Here is a 20,353-nt window from a genome sequence, read left to right on the forward strand (position 1 = left end):
TCGAAACATAGCATTTGAGACGAAGTGCTTGGGATGGTTCGAGTGAATGTTGATGATATCCGGAATGAGGTATTTGAAGCAATCCGTGGAGAAGTCCAAGGCATGATCGATGTCTTCCAAAGGGAAATAAGGGCGGGATCGAAGGCTTGGAGGGGCGGATTGGGTGGAATGGAGGAGGGGATCTTCGAGGTGCGACACCTCATCGAATTGATGTTCCCAAACCAACTTCATTCAAAGGCTCAAGGAGCGCAAGAGAAGTGGACGACTTTCTATGGAATATGGAGAGGTATTTTAAGGCATCCAACATACTTGACGATCGTATCAAGTTGCAAACGGCGCCATTTTTCTTGATAGATATGGCATTGTTGTGGTGGAGGAGACGTGAAGCTGACATTGAACGAGGTACGTTACGAATGGAAACATGGGTGGATTTCAAGACCGAGTTCAAACGTCAATTCTTCCCTGAAAACGCGGATTTCGAAGCTCGAAAGCCAACTTACACACTCCCAATCCATAAAGGAGTATGTGAGAGAGTTCCAAGAGTTGATGCTAGAGTTACCCAGTCTCACCAAACAAGAGGCACTATTCACCTTTGTCAATGGCCTAAAGATGTGGGCGCAGTTAGAACTATAAAGGGCGAAAGTGCAGAACGTCTCGGAGGCAATTGCGATTGCAGAAAGGCTGATTGAGCTTAAAACGTCTGTGGATAGACCAAAGTTCAATAAGGACAACAAGGAGAAAGGCGGGGGAGACCGCCAACCCAATAAGTGGCAACCAAACAACAATTCTGGAAGGCAAGCCGACGAAACGGGTAAGCCTAGAACTTGTCATATTTGTGGTGCCACCAATCACCTCAAGTTCATGTGTCCTTTCAAAGGGAAGAAAGTTGCGGCTGTTCAAGGAGCCGAATCTTCCGATGATGAAGAAGGGGCTCAACTTGGATCTTTAAGGTTTCTCAATGCTGTTAAGGCTAGCGTTGTTGAACCAGTTAAAGGAACGAAGAGGGGTTTAATGTTTGTTGAGGCAGTGATCGAAGGAAAGCGTGTGAAAGCCCTTGTCGACACTAGGGCAACCCACAACTTCATGCGTGAAGGAGTGGCTAAGGCGCTTGGCCTCCACATCAGCCAATCAAGGGGGACCATCAAGTCTGTGAACACGAAAGCCAAGCCAGTGACCGGTGAAGCTAAGGAAGTGAAAATCCAAATCGGAGACTGGAGCGGGAAGGTTTCCTTTTCAGTAATCCCCCTTGACGATTACGACGTAGTACTAGGACTACGATGGTTCGATCAGGTACGTGCGTGCATAATTCCCTATTCTGACTCGTTGGTTATCTTGAATCACGAGAGAACTAGTGTCATACCGGTTAGAAGGGAACTAGATGGAGTGGGAATATTATCGGCTATACAATTTAACCGAGGCCTCCAGCGAGGTGAAGAGACTTTTGCCGCTTTCACTGTGATGGAAGATGAGGACGATTCTAAGGTGGGAGTAGAAGTGCCTAAAGAAGTCCAAGAAGTGTTGGAGGAGTTCAAAGACACGATGCCTGACGAACTCCCAAGGAAATTACCGCCAAAAAGAGACGTGGACCATAAAATTGAGTTAGTGACAGATGCATTGCCACCATCTCAAACGCCTTATAGAATGGCACCTCCCGAGCTGAAGGAGTTGCAGAAACAATTGAAAGAGTTGCTTGATGTGGGAATGATCCAACCATCCAAATCGCCCTACGGTGCTCCAGTGTTATTCCAAAAGAAGCACGATGGGTCATTGAGGATGTGTGTGGATTACCGGGCGTTGAACAAGTTGACCGTTCAAAACAAGTATCCGATCCCGATTGTTGGCGAGTTGTTCGATCAACTTGGAGGAGCCAAGTGGTTTTCAAAGATTGATTTACGGTCCGGATATTGGCAAGTGAGGATTGCAAAAGGGGATGAGACAAAAACCACCATGGTTACGAGGTATGGATCTTATGAATTCCTTGTCATGCCTTTTGGTCTTACGAATGCACCAGCCACATTCTGCACCCTTATGAACAAGGTCTTCCACCCCTACTTAGATAAGTTTGTGGTAGTTTACCTTGACGATATTGTCGTATACTCGTCCACCTTGCATAAACATGTGGAGCATTTGAGATTGGTTCTCCAAGCCTTGCGAGAGAATGAGTTATACGCCAAATGGGAGAAATGCTCGTTTGTCCAAGATCAAGTGATGTTTCTTGGCCATCAAGTGAAGTCAGGGTGCATTATGATGGATGAGGTCAAGGTCAAAGCCATTCAAGAATGGGAAGCGCCTAAAACCGTACCTCAACTTCGTTCATTCCTTGGTTTAGTGAATTACTACCGCAAGTTCATCACAGGATACTCAAAAATAGCTGCTCCCTTGACGGACCTTGTGAAGAAAGACCGATCATGGAGGTGGGATGAAAAGTGTTTGGAATCCTTCGAGGGACTCAAGGCCAAAGTCACCAAACAACCAGTGTTAGCACTACCGGACCATACCAAACAGTACGAGGTACGGACCGATGCATCTAACTTTGCCATTGGAGGTGTGTTGATGCAAGAGGGACATCCTATTGCATATGAAAGCCGGAAGTTAAACGATACGGAGCGGCGATACACGGTCCATGAGAAAGAGATGACGGCAGTTGTACATTGCTTACGTACATGGAGACACTATTTGCTTGGAAGCAGATTCATGGTACGGACCGACAACGTAGCCACTAGTTACTTCCAAACGCAAAAGAAACTAACTCCCAAGCAAGCTAGGTGGCAAGAATCCTAGCCGAGTTTGATTACACATTGGAGTACAAGCCGGAAGTTATCAATCGTGTAGCTGACGCTTTAAGCCGCAAGGCGGAGTTGGCCGCCATTAGTCAACCGGAGACCAACATAAGGGAACGTATACGAGAGGGCCTAGAGAAAGACCCCATTGCATTGAAACTCATGGAGTTTGCTCAAAACGGCAAGACTCGAAGATTTTGGGTCGACGACGGATTACTCATAACTAAAGGAAACCGTGTGTTCGTACCCAAGTGGGGAAGTTAGCGTCACGACGTCTTGAAGGAAAGTCATGATTCAAAATGGGCGGGCCACCCAGGAATGCACCGCACCATGGCGCCGATGGAGGAATCGTATTATTGGCCCAAAATGCGGGATGACGTGGAAGCTTATGTACGGACTTGTCTTATTTGCCAACAAGACAAGATCGAACAACGTCAACCAAGCGGTTTGCTCCAACCATTACCAGTACCGGAACATCCATTCGAAAGCATCTCGATGGATTATATCACAACACTACCCAAGTCCGATGGGTACGTGTCAATCATAGTGGTGGTTGATCGCTTTTCTAAGTATGGAACCTTTATTTCGGCACCATCCGACGTCACGGCTGTCGATACAGCCAAGTTGTTCTTGAAACACATTGTGAAGCATTGGGGAGTACCAAAGACGATCGTCAGCGATAGAGATCCTCGCTTCACTGGGAAATTTTGGTCGGAGTTGTTCAAATTGATGGGCACCAACTTAGCAGTCTCAACCAGCTTCCACCCACAAACCGATGGACAGACTGAAAGGGTCAATGCCTTGCTAGAATTATATATGAGACACTACGTAAGCGCCAACCAAAAGGACTGGAGCAGACTTCTGGATACGGCACAGTTCTCATATAATTTGCAAAAGAGTGAATCAACTGGGCGCAGTCCGTTCGAACTAGCGACAGGAAGGCAACCAGCGACTCCGCAAAGTTTGGCGACCGGTTATGCAGGTCAAAGCCCATCCGCCTATACATTTGCCAAATCCTTAGGAGAAGAGGTAGATCTTGCTTGAGCGTCCTTAGATAAGGCCTCCAAGAAAATGAAGAAATGGGCAGACCAAAATAGGCGGGCAGTCGAATTTAAGGTGGGGGACAAAGTAATGATGAAGTTACTTCCACAACAATTCAAGTCTCTACGATCTGTGCACAAGGGGCTTGTACGTAGATACGAAGGACCATTCACAATCGAGGCGCGCGTGGGAAAGGTGGCATATCGATTGGAATTGCCGCCCAAACTAAAGATTCATCCGGTATTCCACGTAAGTAAACTTAAACCATTTCACGAGGATACGAAGAATGTAGACAGGGGACAATCCAATCGAGCATCAACGGCCGTCACGACATCCTTCGACAAGGATATCACGGAAATTATATCGCATAAAGAAATTAGAAGAAGGGGTGTACCCCCTTACGTCGAATACTTTGTACGATGGAAAGACCTTCACGATGCCTAGAGTAGCTGGGAAAAAGAAGACCATTTGTGGCAATTCAAGAAGAAGATCGAAGAATACCAGTCTAAGGTCGAGCCGAGGGCGGCCACGACTTAGGTGGGGGAGTATGTCACGGCCCATTTGTGAGAGGGCCCAATCAAGAGGAGTAGAGGTCCACCAAGTCATGACGCAAATCCAAAAAGGGAGAAGAGTGAAACCAAACAAGACTTAGTCTTATCCACACTCCACCTACTCATCATTAATGCATATAATGCTTCTCCTTAACCACCACCCACCTATCCATCTTTAAAGCATTTAATGCTTTCTCCTTAACCACCACCCACCTATCCATCTTTAATGCATTTATTGTTGTACTTGTAATTTACCTATAAATACATGTAGTCACACCTTGTAAAGTAATAGTTGAATACAATTCTTATTCTCAAAGCTTTGTTTCTCTCTCTAATTATTCTTGCACTGAGTTTTCTTGTTTCAAAAAGGCTTACTAAGTTAGAATCTCTTCGATCTAACTTAGTGCCACACGGATATACTTTTAGCCCGTGACACTTTGCTGGGAATTTAAAAAAATAAATCACCTTTTATTTTCATTTTCATTTTTATCTTTTGTATACTTTTTTTTCTTTAACAACCATTTTTCAACCAGTTGACTATGTTCGGATTTTGAATCCAATGAGTTCGAAATTTTAAGGTGGACTCACAACCCGATGACCTAAACTACCTTATTGAATCAGCTCAAATGGTGTTCATTAGCCCGAGTTACGGTTTTTAGAAGTTCACCCTTTATTTAGCTTTCGGTATTCTCGCATTTTTTTTACCCTAGATTTTAAACATCCACAATTTTTGACTCAGAGCTCCTCACGGAATTAAAGAGTAGGAATTGGAAAGGCGTGAGTCTTACTTATAACTCTCACATTTTGAATTTTGACAAATATATAGAGTATGTTTTGCCAAGGAAAACGAATGTACCGGAACTAGTCTCCACATGTACCAATCTTGTTACGGACGAATTAGTGTGAGCTACATTACGAACCACAAGGCCTACTTATTACGGTTGGGAAGCTCACTCGAAGAGCTTTCCAATGATTGCTTATTCACTCAAAATGGTATAGTGAACTGAAAGTATGAATTTTTAAAGTGAAGACCGCCTTCAGTTAGCTCCTAAATCTCAAACATGGAGCATAAGTTCACTTGCATCGACTTGGAAGGTTTCTTAAACGGCGAATCATGGCTCAAGACCGGTGCCATTTGAAAGATGTATGAATTAGCTTTCTAACCCAAGTTAAATCACTCGAATTAACTAACCACAACTCAAGTTATGAATTTTTGAGTGAAAGGGTGTCCTAATTGATTTTGACTAAAACACATTCTCTTCATGCCGATTATTTGTCTAGTTAAGGGACCCCAACACAAAATTGAGCTGAAATAGCTTTTTGTAGGGAACTCAATCCCCTTTTCAAAACACCCAAAATAAACGATTACGACAAGTATTGAAGCCAGGTGAATTTTTGAAGTTTCAAATCTATCAAAAGCTTAATAATGCCTCAAAGGTCCAAGTACTCCCTTTTCAATAACTCCTTTTCAAATAATCCCCCACTTTTTAAATGGGCGGTCAAACCCTTCAGCTGGTTGACCCATGTTTGACTTTTCTTTGACCTGGGTTGACTCGCCGGTTCGACTCATTTTTTAGGTTTCTCGCCTTTTTAAATAAATATCTTTTGCACATAATTGCAAACAAAAATACTATACTCAAAATTCATAATTTTTCAAAACGAATGATATGAACATGTCACGGGTTCCGGAAACAAAGTCGTTATAAAAAAATGGCATTTTAACCCATAAACGGGCTTCAAAATAACCTTTCGGTACATTTTCTTCAACAACAATATTATACTTAAAGTTTACGATTTTTCGTGCCGGTCATTTTGAAGGTATATGAGGGCACTCATGACTTGAACATTTTTAGAATTCGTTATTTGAATCATTTTTTTCAGGCTTTTTTAAGTCGGTTTTTAAAAGAAATTTTTATGTTTTTGTTCTCCCGGCCCAACTAACAAGCATGAACATTATATTAGACCAAGTTATTTATTATAAACCTAGGGTGTAAAAATAGGGTGTCTATAAAATGCCCCTCTTGGACAGAATTTAGATAAAAGACTCTTGTTTTCATAAAATAAGTGTCCAAGTGTGAACAATAAGCACCTCATTTTCAACCCAAACTGAATTCAAGGGAAAGAAAAGAAAGATACAACCTGATATTGTATATCCTTCATCATTTTTTTTCATTTAATCTTTACACATTCGAAGAAGTCGAAGGCCTAAGCCGTGCAACGATCCTCATGGTGTACATATAAGAAAAAACCAGATTTTAAAACAATTTTCATACAAAACTTACATAAAAATTCAGAAAAGAAAACATGCTGTCATGATCCAATCTAACAATAGATGGTCATGAGATATTTTTCCACAACCAATCTCGTGTGAATTCTCATCAGGTGGAATTTCACGAGTAATGACCTGCAAAATCAAGGGAAATATAGTGATAAGACCCGTAGGCTGTTAGTCCAATAATCATTAACAAACCTTCGTCGCATGTCCTCATTGAGGAATCCTACGACTTGGAGAATCCTCTTCAAGGTTCATAAGTCGAAAAAATTGCAGCACCTTGAAACCCTCTGTAACCATATAACTTCTGAAACGAAATACCTTTTTGGAGGTATTCCTCAACAAAGAAATATAAGCCTTTACCTTCATAGGACTGAAAACATTGAGGCTAAAATAGCCTCGAATGAGAAATAGCATGCCGCAATCCGCGGAGGATCATCGTAGCTTCAAACATTCAAAAGAATTTTTCTATGTGAACACCTTAGCAATGGTATTCATAATGACCATGTATAAACAATCGCCTCCCGATTGCGAGAGAAATCAAAGTAGGGGTCGATAAACAAAAGGGACATTGTATCAGCCTAAATTGTAATAATCAAGATTTAGTATTATTAAATTGTGAATTAGTATTATTAAATTGTGAATGAGGAATTAAGATTTTGGAGTAAAAGTTAAAATTAGGATAAAAGGGGGGGGGGTTGAATACTAATATTAAGTAGGAATTAGGGGGTGACAATAATTATGTGCCACTTGGCAATCATGCAAAGAAAGATGGGTGCATGGTCTTTCACCCATTTCTCTCTCTTTTGTGAGGATTATCTTCTCATCTACTTTTCTCGTTCTTCAACCAACAACCCTCTCCATCTTCAGTTCAATTGAATTTCTTTCTATCTTATTCAAAGTTAGAGTCTACAAAGTGAGTTACAACGGAAGGAAGCACCCAACATCGCTAAGGGAATTTCAGGTAAGTGAATATATATACATTTGGTCTTTAGGGCTCTACATTCAAGAGTACTAAGGTTGATTTGGTCGAGGTAAGTGGAAAGTAGTTTTAACGTTAGATGATTCTTATGTTGTGACTATGTAATGTGAAGAAAGACAAGATATATGTTAGTATGCGTAAAACCATTAAGTGTGGGTAAGATTTAGTTGATGCATGTTAGGTTTCTTCCACTTAGTGGATGCATGTTATGTTTCTTCCACTAAGAAACTTAGTGGATGCATGTTATGTTTCTTCCACTAGTCGGATGCACGTTATGTTATGTATTGCCTACTTTTGCTAAAACCCTTAACCTATGTTAAGTAAAAAGTAAAGTAATAACAAGATGTTATCATGATTCATTATGCTCATGCGCAAGTATATAAATGTATTTTACATCGCTTACTTAACATTCGGCTAATAGTTCAACTTTTGATGTAGGTGAGGATGCTAAATTGCATTGTGATGTTTAAAGTGCAGTCGAAGATAAGTGATCGTGAGATGATTTTGTGCTTGGCAAGGCTTATAGACTTGTAGAATACGTCAATTAAATTATTTTGATAGTTATCATAGTAATTGACAACTAGATGAAGTAAATATATTTTGGGATTAAATTTTGTAAGAAATAGTCAATTTCGCTATGTTATGATGTAGAAAATTTTAAGGCAATTTGAAGTATAACTGATGGGAAGTTTGAATGTTTTTACTTTTTTCTTGAGAAAATTAGAAGATAAGAGTGAAGAGATATGACAAGAACAAGAAAGTTTCATTTCTTTTACAAGTAATATTTACCAAACCTACAATTTCCTTCCAAATATTTTTATACTAAATGTCGAGTCTCGTGACGATCTCTGGGTCGTTACATAAACCCATGGTGGTCTTCTCCTATACTACATTGTGAGCAACTGTCTTGGCTAGAGTCAATCAGACAACTCTCAAAACCTGTCAATCAAGGAGTTTTCATTCAGCTTCATCAGTCTTCTCTAGTTTCTCATTCAAATGAACATGAAACTTCTTTCCATAGAAACAATCCTCAATCTGCATCCTCTAGAAGGTATAATCCGTTCCATCAAATCTTCCAATCTCATGTATACTGTTCTCGCTTGCCATCGTTTCCAATGTTCCGATCTAGCCTAGCAACTCTAATACCAGTTGTTAGGATTTAGATCCCCCAAATCCGAGCTACTTAAAACGATATATAAAAATACAAGAAAAAAGAACACAAAAAGATACAAATTTATAGTGGTTCACTCAAATGAATTACGTTCACTTCAGTCGCCACCAAATTTCACTATGAATAAGAAAGAATATAGTGTTTTTGTCTCACATTTTATCTCTCTAGAATTTTGTCTTACTAATTAAAACCCTTAATAATAACATATTTATTGGATAAACATTTAGGTAATAAAATATAAATAACACTTAGTAAGACCCAAACCCAAACTAAATACAAACTCAATAAAATTTAATTAACAATTGTAGAGTTTATTAAAAGTGTAGGCTCCATAACTCAACATAATATCACTAGTAAAAAAAGGACCTTTACCGACAGAGTTTACCAAGAGTTTTTTAAAACTCTCGATAATGGTCCCGAGAGAAATAAAACTTTCGTTATTAAAAATAGATTTCGAGAGGTGTGTAAAACTTTCGGTGTTACAAGTTTTTACCGAAAGTTTTCCAATAAACCTTAAGTTTTGACAATTCCAAAAAAACCAAAAATAATTCTAAATGTTTGAAAGGGGGTAATTGCGAAGGTTATTCAAAGAACCCTCGATTTTAACTTTCCCAAATTGGTAATTGCGAAGAGTTTTCAATAAACCTTTGGTTTTAACTCTTCCAAAGACAATAAAAATAATTCTAAGTGTTGAGAAAGGGTAATTGTGAAAGTTATTCAAAGAACCCTCGGTTTTAACTTTCCCAAATTGGTAATTGCGAAGTGTTTTCTATAAACTTTCGCTTTTGACTTTTTTCAAAAAAAACTAAAATAATTTTAAGTCTTGAAAAAAGGTAATTACGAAGGTTATTCAAAGAACAATAGCGTAAAATTAAGAAAAAAATCAAACATATATTTCTTTCCTTTTTTACCTAACATTGAGGTACACTAAGTTAACCTCAAGACCTTTAGTCCAATTCCACATTATAAAATGTAGCAAAACTCACGCAATAATCTATTGTGATCCTAAAAATAATATATAAATGTACTGTGATATTTATTTTATAAATTGTTAATACATAATTAAATAATTTATTTTAATTTTGTAAATGTTATTTTATTTTATTATTATTAATTAATTTTATTATTTAAATTTAGTGAGAATTATTTTTTTTATAAAAAATTTAAAAACTAAAAAAATTAAAAATAAAAAAATTAATATATTACTTCATTACTTATATTCACTGTTTTTACATATTCCCCCATTGCCATCTCTCAGCCATGAGCCGAAGTCTGGTTTCCATGAGCCGAAGGCTACTGTCCGTTGATAAAGCTTCAAATTGGCGCTGTTATTGCTCCTCTTCTCCTCCCAAAGAGACCCTTTTTGTTGGCGGTTCTCTCCTACGCTGCCTTTCTCTCCCTTTTTTATTCTGATTTTGTGTAGATATTGGTGATTGATTAATTTTCTGCTGGGGATTTACAGGTCTCTCATGGTCGGTAGATGAGAAGTCAATGAAGGATGCTTTCTCTTCTTTTGGGGAAGTTACTGAAGGTATGTAACCATACAAACCATCCCAATTTTTTTTGTTTTCCAACTGTATCATTTGCTTTCTCTTCATATTTCTCCATTTATACTTATTGCCCACCACTTGTTTGAGGAAATGTCTCAACTAATCATGTGGATTTGCATTGTCTTCTACAATGAGACAAAAGAAAACTATATGCTGTGAAAGTTAACTGAATATACAAAACAAAATTGCAATATCAAATAATCAATTCAAAAGATGGCATCTATTTATTTTCATCCATCTTTTTGTATGCATACTCCGATTGGGGTACCTACTTCATTCCTATCATGTTTAACCTGAATTTTATCCTTGGGATGGTAATTGTCATTAATATACAATAATACAATTTATCGAACTATTAGGGTGATTGGTTGTGTATAATTATAATTAGAACTGTTTGGAAAAATTATAAAATTGCAATTCCAAATTGGGAACAATGAAATTAAAACTTAAAAAATCATATACATTTAATTGCATATATATTTTAAGTCAGCAAACAAACAAAAAATTTGGAATTGAACCTTTCTAGTTCTAGTTCCATCCAATCCAAACATAGCGGTTGAAACCCAGCGTTCTAAAAAAAAAACTTGGTATAGATTTCTTTCTAGCCAATTACTTATCTTCATGAACCATCTTAGTATTTGCACATTCAACCTCTAGAAAGCTTTGAAGTTTGATTATCTGGTGTTGGTGCTTTTGTTGAGTACTATCTGCTCTAAATACAGTATTATCACATAAATGGCTTCTCTTGTGACTCATTCTTGATAGTTTAAATAGTAAGAGTATTGAACTTAAGAGGTTTATCATATAAAAGGCTTCTTTTGTGACTCATTCGTGATAGTTTAAGTGGTAAGAGTATTGAACTTAAGAGGTTGAGATCTCATGTTCGATTCTCAATTAAAGGGGCATTTATGGGATGTTGTACTATCCTCCTCACGGGTAAAAAAAACTTGGTCTAAAAAGAAAGTAGAAGCTTCTTGTAAAGGTGTAAAGAATTTGGATTTTGTTTAATTTGGGCCTTGTTCGGATTCGAATAGAGGTTATTTCAATAACTCGAGTTATTTGAAAAATAATGATTAGCGGTGATTTTGAAAATGTGTAGAATTTTTTTGGTAAAAAGAGTTAAAAGTTGTTAATATATAATGATAAAATAAAAAATAATAATTTATTGGGAGGGGTCTCCATTTCTTCAATATTTAAAATAGGGAATATTTTATTATTTTGTTAATTTAAAGTGTTGTGATTGAGTAGAGGACGAGTGAAACGATGTTTTTTGGATTCGGATTATTGAAATAACCCTAATCGACAAGGCCTTGGTTAACAGAAGTAAGTTGTTAAACAATTTTGGCTGTGATATGTCTATTTCGTGACCAATCAAAAGTCAGACTGTCAGACCAATCAAATAGATAGAACCCTACAATAACATTGGATGACAAAAACAAAACATGGACAGACACCCAGAGCTTGATTGAATTAAGTTTTATTTAATTATTGACAAAAACCTTATATGATAAGAAGTGTATTATTTGACTCAGATTAAATGACTAAAATATCTTTTTGTATTTAATAATTTTTAATATTATAGAAATAAAATACTTGAATGATTTGATTGATTAATTGATATGTGATAAAGAGTTATTTGAATTTATTAATAGCCCTTCATTAAACAAGGCTCAAATCATCTTCTATTAAGAGTACTAGTCTCATCCAATTCCCCACTCTTGACATAAGAGAGCCAATTCTGATAATGGTTGGAAGATTTGTCCCAACTTCTTCTTGATGGCAGAGAAAGGATGCTATTCGACAAAGCTTTAGAGAAATGACTCAAGTAATAAGTGAATTGTTTAGGAGAAGTCTAGCTAAAAGGAAGGTTCGATGTAAATGACTTTCTATTGACTGTCTTTCTGGATTAATAGAGTTATTTCTTGCTTTCTGTGACGGGGGGAACAGACTCTGGCTTTTAGTAAGGCTTGAGCTATCACCAGTCAACTAATGAAGAGGAAAATACAGACACAGAAGGGTTACCAACAAAAGATCCTACAATAACCTTCCACACTTGCTCTTTATTTCTTCTAAATCTTCCAAAGACAGAAATCCTCTTGTGCCAATTCCTATAGATTACTAAGAATTGAGCAGTATATATTCGTTCATGTGAACTTGTGAAGGGAAGTATTTATCAGAACATCATTGACTGCAGTTAAAATATTATAAGGCATCTAACTTTTATATTTTCTTTGAATTAAACATATTTATGCCAATATGGAAACTTGTATCTGCGAATATCTTTGTCACAACGACATTGAAAAATGGTCAAAATAAAAATTGAAAGTGTTTTTTCTTATAGTTTGTTATAAGCTTTTTTCTAGATCATTATTCATATTATTTCTGGATCATAATCCAAACTATGGTTCATAGTGTATTTTTTAATATCATTTGGTGTAGAGATTATTTTTTTTATGATGATACATTATATTATGTTTTAATTATGAAACAAAATATTTTCTAGATTATTATGATTTTGACAAACAATGTAAGTCCATTTTTCCAAATAATGATTTAGTAAATAAAGGTATATCAAAACAACATTCAATTAATCAATCAAATCATCCAATAAATTATTTAGAAGAAATACAATCTAGGTTGAAACAACACCCACCATGGGTAGATCAGATGGATGTTTGGATTATGGGGCTTAGCACTATCTAAGGCTCGATCCTCATAAAAATCACCTGAATTGAAGTGGGAGTTCATGGAGGTGTGTAAGTAAACTGACACAGACACATTAATCATTAAAAGAATTAAAAAACTAAAACAACCAAATATGAAACAAGAACAATACTTGAGATAAGTAATCAAAACTATTCTCCAACACGTGTTGAAACTTACTTGTATACTTTACTTGATGAAGATCATATTGATAAGATAATTTGGTGATTGTCCTTGTTGCTTGTAATGTTTTAAGTTAGGATAATGTATGATAAAGAAACTGGGAGATCAAGAGGCTTTGGTTTTGTTAAATTTTCTAAAGGCGGTGATGCCAGATCTGCTAAAGATGCTATGGATGGGAAGGTGAAGATTTTGTATAAATTTTTTTATTTTGATTAGTATTTCTCTTTTCTCTCTTTTTCCACAACCAATGTTTGATGGACAAATCATTAGCAGGAATTCGTAGGGCGACCATTACGGATAAGTTTTGCTCATGACAAAGTTCGTGGAGTACCAGTTGTGGTACCACATATTAGGCATGTTTAGAACTCCACCCGCAATACCAGATAAGAATTCTTACTGGCTTTGTTTAGAAACTTCCGTCTTGTTTTTTTTAATGAATCCATAGTTTAACAATATAAGGTTATTGATTTTTGGTTTGTCCAGACAAGTCAAGAACCATTTTTATGTCAATAATGATGATTGCTTCTTTTTATTTAACTTGTCTCACCTACTTAACTATAGATAGTTTAAGTATATGTAAGAGGTCCTCCTCCATTAGAAAGTTATTAATTAATGGAGATGATATTATCCTTGACTGATATTGTTACATGATTGTCTATCAATAGTTTCTGTGAGTTTGTTTTCAACTATTAGTTTGGAATCTTTATTTAGGATTCTTCCGTGATCAACATGTGATTCACCAATTTTTTGTTTACAAAGGCAATTCTATAGAATCCTATTCAATTTACAAAGATCAGGACCTGACTTATCAAACTCCTTGCAAAGGAAAGAAAGTAAAAAAATTACTGAAGATAACATGAATTATCATTGTTTTGATGGAAATTGAAACTCTTCTCTATGTCTCCGTTTGGTTAGGAGTATTAGATACATGGGTATAAACTGTAAGGGGTAATGAGATATATAAATTATATAGATATTTGTGTTTGATTGAAAATATAAAAAGAGTATAAATTATATAATTTTTTATTATTTTGTGTTTGGTTAGTGATATAAGAAAGTAGTAAAAAATATAAAAGACTATTTTACTCTTTTATATAAATTATTTTTAATTATTATTTTAATATTTATTTGACGAAGTTTATTGTTTTATTTTGTTTAATTGTATGTGGTGAATGAATTATAAATATTGTTTATAGTCACTAGTTTCTCATATTCTTATTCTCCTTTGAATGGTCACTAGTTGCTGTAACTATAACCACCAAGAAAATACAAATTACTATCCTTATACCATCATACATTCTTGCATACCAGCCTTATGTGACAATTCTAACTCCGATAGATCCTGCAGCACAAACCATGAGGATTATGAGAGTTAAGTTCCTAATCTAACATCCAAAATGGCTTTGAAAGCTTTTCAATAAAACAGTTGAAGCTATAAGCCTTCTACTTGCGAGATATGTCATTGAAACAATTCCATCTACCAGATAGATATGGAGTTATGTGCTATCCTTTCTAATCCTCCTTTAGAATTAAGACCTTTGATCTCATGCTTATGGATAATAGAAGTTTGTATATCTGGTTCAATCTCAAAACCAGCTTGTGTTGATAACTCAGTTGGTGGTGTCCCTTCGACAAGTAATAAGATGAAGGAAGAGAAAAGGGTATTAATGGAATAAAAGTTTTAGTAAAGTTTGTAACCACTTACAATTTTATACTTAATATAAAGTATAATTTGTAACTTGTTTATTTACTTTATATACACAGTTTCAAAACCAAACACCTTACAAATTTACTGCAGGTAGAATTGTATTGATTCTACAGTCTTATACCCAAACCAAACAGATGCATATGTGTACATATTGTAGCGTCTTATACCCAAACCAAACAGATGCATGTGTACATATTGTAGTGCTCTTTGTTCTATCAATTAATTTCCGTGATCATTGTCCCCAACAAGTTGGAGTCTGAGTATCAAATAAATAATTGTTGAAACATCACAAGTAGGGTTGAATAAACAAGCTTTCCACAACATTAAATCAATTGTACAATGATGGTATGTCATATCGTTATTAATGACTTTTAACATTGACAATTGACAATAACAAGTTTGTAAAAGATGTGGTATAGTTTTTTGTTAGGAAAAACAAAATCTAACAATTAAAAATTAAGTCTTGATATAAATTGTCACAAATTAAAAAATAAAACTGCAAAGTACAAATTGAAAGTCAAAACTAATTTGAAAGGTAGAATTGAGTGAAGTTAGGTAAAAGACCTAAAATTATTACAATCCTTTTATGGTTTGTTTTTTCTTTCTAATATTTAATATATATATATATATATATATATATATATATATATATATATATATATATATATATATATATATATATATATATATAAATATTAAAATCTAAGTTTATAGAATTTATTTTACGTCTCCTTTTTTTTCTAACCTCTCTTTCTTAATTAATTTTTCCATATAATAATATTATATATTATATATTTCCTTACCATATTATATATATATATATATATATATATATATATATATATATATATATATATATATATATATATATATATATATATATGGCTGGAGGACCGGGGTTGGGCCGGTTAACGCGTCTCACTCAAAGGGTGGTGAACTAGGTTCAAGCGCGGAAGAGGTTTGTTTCAGGTTGAAGCACCACACTTGTATGATAGGCAGAACCGGTTTCGGATGATGAAGGTTTGAAAATTGATGGGTCGGTTTTTGTAACCTGGTTATCTGGTTTGGATAGAGTTAAATAGGTTAGAGCGGTGTAGGTAAGTTAGTACAAGTCGGTTAGAAAATAGAACCGGCAGAAAGTAAATAACAAGATAGATTTTATGGATGTTCGGAGATAAAACTCCCACGTCACCCCTTCCTCTCGAAACCGCGAGAAGGATATTCACTAAGGAATACAAATACAATTCGATCGAGACTTATTTCCTTCTCGATAACACTCGTACAATTTGCACCGAAATTGTAAATACACTTCAACTTAGCACTTATGCTTTTTAGAGATAGAACACACTGTTTTCACTTGTAAATTAAATGCTCGCTATATCGCTTGTGTCCCACTGTATCTCACTTGTCCCGCATTTACTCTTCTTCAGCTGCTCCTTTTATAGGTGAAATATGCCAACGGTCATATTTCACTTCCTTTAATCTGATTGGCTGAGCAGAGGTTCAGTGATACAGACCTGACGGTCAGTTTATCAGACTTGGCGGTCAACTTTGCAGACTTGGCAGTCTATTCTTCCGGTGTGTAAGACAAACCTGCTAGGTTTGTCTTTTACTCAATATGGTAACTGTTGGTTAGACAATTGTCTGTACTTGGAAGATTGCGTTTCTGATTTATCCCAAAGTGGAAAGATCCTATAGGACGGTTTTCTGCAGCCTGCAGACTGTCCTCAGACTTGTATGAATATGGCAATGTTCAGTCTGTTCCTTTGGTATCATTCTCAACAGATACCCGAAGTATCTTCTTGTACTTGGTCGGTCATTCGACTTAACCAGATGGCTTCCGGTGTGGTTGGTTTAACCGGACAGCTTCCGGTTATTCCTTTGCCTTGTGACTGATCGGCTGTCTGGTGTTTCCAGTTTTTAGCTCTGGCCGATCATTTCCTTGTGCGGTCATGGTCCGAATGTTCCTGGTCGGTTTAATAACTTGACCGGTTAATTTTCTTAACCGGTTCATTTGTTTGTCCGGTCCGGTTCCTTGTTCCTGCATGGAAGGTTTATATGTTATGTTTTGTGAACCGGTCTAATTTTATCTAACAATTATTATTATTATTATTTTTCATCATTAAATTTATATGAATACATTTGATCTTTTATCATATATTTTTTCTCCATTATATATATATATTTTCTATATGAGTATAAATATTTTTTAATTTATATAAAAATTTACTAATTGATAATAAATATTATATATAAAATATATATACATACACATAATAATAAAATTATTTTAAAAATTATAAATAGTTTAGTAGTTAAAATGTTCATATATTTTATACTTAAGATTATGGTTTGAATCTCAAAGCATGCAAATTTAGATTTTTATGAATGCAATCTTAATTATAAATATATTTTATCTTATATTTTTTTATCTCGCTAATCAATTTTTCCCTTTTTAATTATTTAAATTAAATATTCAAAACCTCATCATTTTATAATCGTTGACTAATTATCCTAAGTTAATTAACTATTTTAGTATAACAATTTCTCCATTTTTGATTGTTTTTAAATTAAAACAATCAAAACCAACAATTGATCAAAAACATTTTTAACATGCATTATTTGACTTCCCTGTTTGATAACCAAAACAAGAAATGCAGTTAGTCAAAAACTAGGTGTTCAACAAAAGCATTGTAATAATTCATGATTGAAAATTAGAGAAAGTCTTAAATTAAAAGAGTTTTAGCGTCCCTCCCTTGAAGTTCTTTTTTCGATATCCTCTCTCAGCCCGACCATAAAATTGCTACCGGTTCGACCGCCGATGTTACGTCCATGACCCCTTCCTCTTGTGGATATAATGACAATGTCAAGTGTAGAACCATCACTTCGACGTAGTCTTTGTTTGGATCGAGAGCTTTGGTTTTCTTGTTGAATTGCCATTTGAGCTACGGTCATATTGTCTTCATCAGTCTCAGTTTGTTTAGGAACCTCAGCGGCTGCATTTTTTTCATCTTGGAAATGTTGAGCAACTGCCTATGCCTCTCTTAGTTTTTTAGCATTGGCAACGTTGTAAGACCTAACCATCTCTATTACTTGTGACGTGAGAACCTCAATTGAGGACTTGGTTTCGTTTTGGAGATTAAATATTTTGTTGAAAAGGGTTCGAACTTGTTGAGCTCTTGTTGAATCTCTTGTCTTAGCCTATTTAACTCTTGGTTGTGTGCATTAGAGGAGGACGCTTGCAAGTTTTCCATTCGGTCCAGTCGAGACTTAAAGGATTGAAAAGCTTCTTGTCATGGAGCCATAGCCTCCATAACGATTTGTCTAACATCCACCTGTGATAGGATCGACTTTATCGATAGATATGGGGGTCTGGCTATTGATGAAGACTTATGAAAAACGGTTTGAAAGAAATCTTGTTAACCTTTGTAAACACTTGAAACAGATTCAAGGCGGAATTGTCTACTTGGGTTTGAAGCTCAAGATGAAGAATGAAAAGATGACAGTAATGAAAGAACACAGCAGTTTGTTTATGGATGTTCGGAAAAACTCTCCTACGTCACTCCTTCTTCAAACCACCAGAAGGATTCACTATAATATGATTAGAATCAAATACAGTTTGCACACACTTAGCTCACAGCTCACTATTAAACAGAACACACTCTGTTCAATTTACAAGATGAAGAATATCACTCAGCTAACGGTGTTTTTGATTGTAGCTCTCTCTTGATTCACACACAGTACAATCAGGAAAGCAACTTCATAGTATGAGTATTCAAAGGCTTGATTTCTCAGTAGTTCTTCTCAGATAGTATTTCTCTCAGTTGTTCGAATGACTGGCTGTTTGTCCGTTGTCATTAGGATTTGATAAATACTTGGCAAAGACTAACGGTCGAATCTTCAGAATGATACGTGGCACTCTTCCATTGGAAAGCCTCCATAGTACACAGAAGGTTCTGAGCACAAGGATCGTGGCCGTACACCAACTGGTAGTGCGCCGAATATTCAATTAGAGATGTACCTGCAAAACAAGTAATATGAGGGAAATTCTTTTACGTGGCATTCGTTGGTTGGTTGCATATATCTATCGTACTAATCTTCACCAGAAAGTGGAGCAAGAGTAGAGTACAACTATAGCACGTGGGTAGGCGGGTGCTAGTTTCAAGCATACTGCTTAAACTTAGCATTAGACGTATTTCAGTTAGACGACCTCGTCTACTGAAATCAAACATCCCCGTCTAAGAACAGAAACCATTAGACCGCCTGATCTAATGGGATTAAGCTTACGTCTAATTACAATCATTTCAGACTAATCTGAAGGAGTTAGACTACACGTCTAACTTTCACTAACCATTACACTGCACGTCTAACTCCACTGAGTTAGACTACATCTCTAATTCCGATTCTACTTCAGACTTGTCTGAAGGAGTTAGACTTACGTCTAAATTTCACAATCCAATAGACTGAACGTCTAACTCCGCTGAGTTAGACTACACGTCTAATTCCAAATATATTAGACTACACGTCTAACTCCGCTGAGTTAGACTACACGTCTAATTCCGTATACATTAGACTGCACGTCTAACTTTACTGAGTTAGACTGCACGTCTAATTTCGTATACATTAGACTGCACGTCTAACTCCACTGAGTTAGACTGTTCGTCTAATTACGTATACATTAGACTGCACATCTAACTCCATTGAGTTAGACTGCACGTCTAATTCCTAGATCTATTAGACTACACGTCTAACTCCGCTGAGTTAGACTGCACGTCTAATTTCGAGATCTATTAGACTGCACGTCTAACTCCGTTGAGTTAGACTACACATCTAATTTCGAGATCTATTAGACTGCATGTCTAACTCCGCTGAGTTAGACTGCACGTCTTATTACGGGATCTATTAGACTGTACGTCTAACTCCGCTGAGTTAGACTGCTCGTCTAATTCTATGCATCTAATGCAAAATCGGTGTAATGAGCCTCATTAGAACCAAGTCTCATGAAATATGATTTCGATACACCTGCATCAAAGCGCATAAATCATTTCATCATCAAAATTTCAATAGTCAAACTATTTCAACAATTAGTCAAAATAATTTGACCCAACAACCTGTTTAGGTGTCACCTCCTCGGAAGTGGATCAAGTGGAGATATATGAGCCAATTAGAACAGATTGGATAGGAAAAACATGGCGGGTATTAACCCGAATGGACATCTCCGGTTCTGTTAGAGCATCTTGTTCACCGACTAGTTCTTCAAGACATTTATCCATAGTTTCACGAGTACGGTTAGAGACTTCTTTAGATTTAAAGTACTTACCCGAAGTGGAGTGAGCATGGGTCGACTTCTTAGAGTTTTGAACTTTAGCCTGATCTGGAGGAAAAAGTTCATTACCGGTCAATTTAGGATTT

General features: G+C 36.0%; 1 protein-coding gene across 1 annotated transcript; it reads left to right on the forward strand.

Annotated features, from left to right (window-relative positions):
* The first annotated feature begins 10,022 nt into the window (after positions 1-10,022).
* LOC124912202 (glycine-rich RNA-binding protein 4, mitochondrial-like) lies at positions 10,023-13,766 on the forward strand. The gene is made up of 4 exons (XM_047452767.1): positions 10,023-10,169; positions 10,260-10,328; positions 13,307-13,413; positions 13,507-13,766. Exons 1-4 carry the CDS (start codon positions 10,058-10,060, stop codon positions 13,594-13,596), a joined length of 378 nt encoding a protein of 125 aa, XP_047308723.1. The 5' UTR covers positions 10,023-10,057; the 3' UTR covers positions 13,597-13,766.
* Positions 13,767-20,353: the final 6,587 nt, after the last annotated feature.

Source organism: Impatiens glandulifera, chromosome 8 (assembly GCF_907164915.1).
Source record: "Impatiens glandulifera chromosome 8, dImpGla2.1, whole genome shotgun sequence".
In the NCBI taxonomy this organism is placed as follows: Eukaryota; Viridiplantae; Streptophyta; class Magnoliopsida; order Ericales; family Balsaminaceae; genus Impatiens; species Impatiens glandulifera.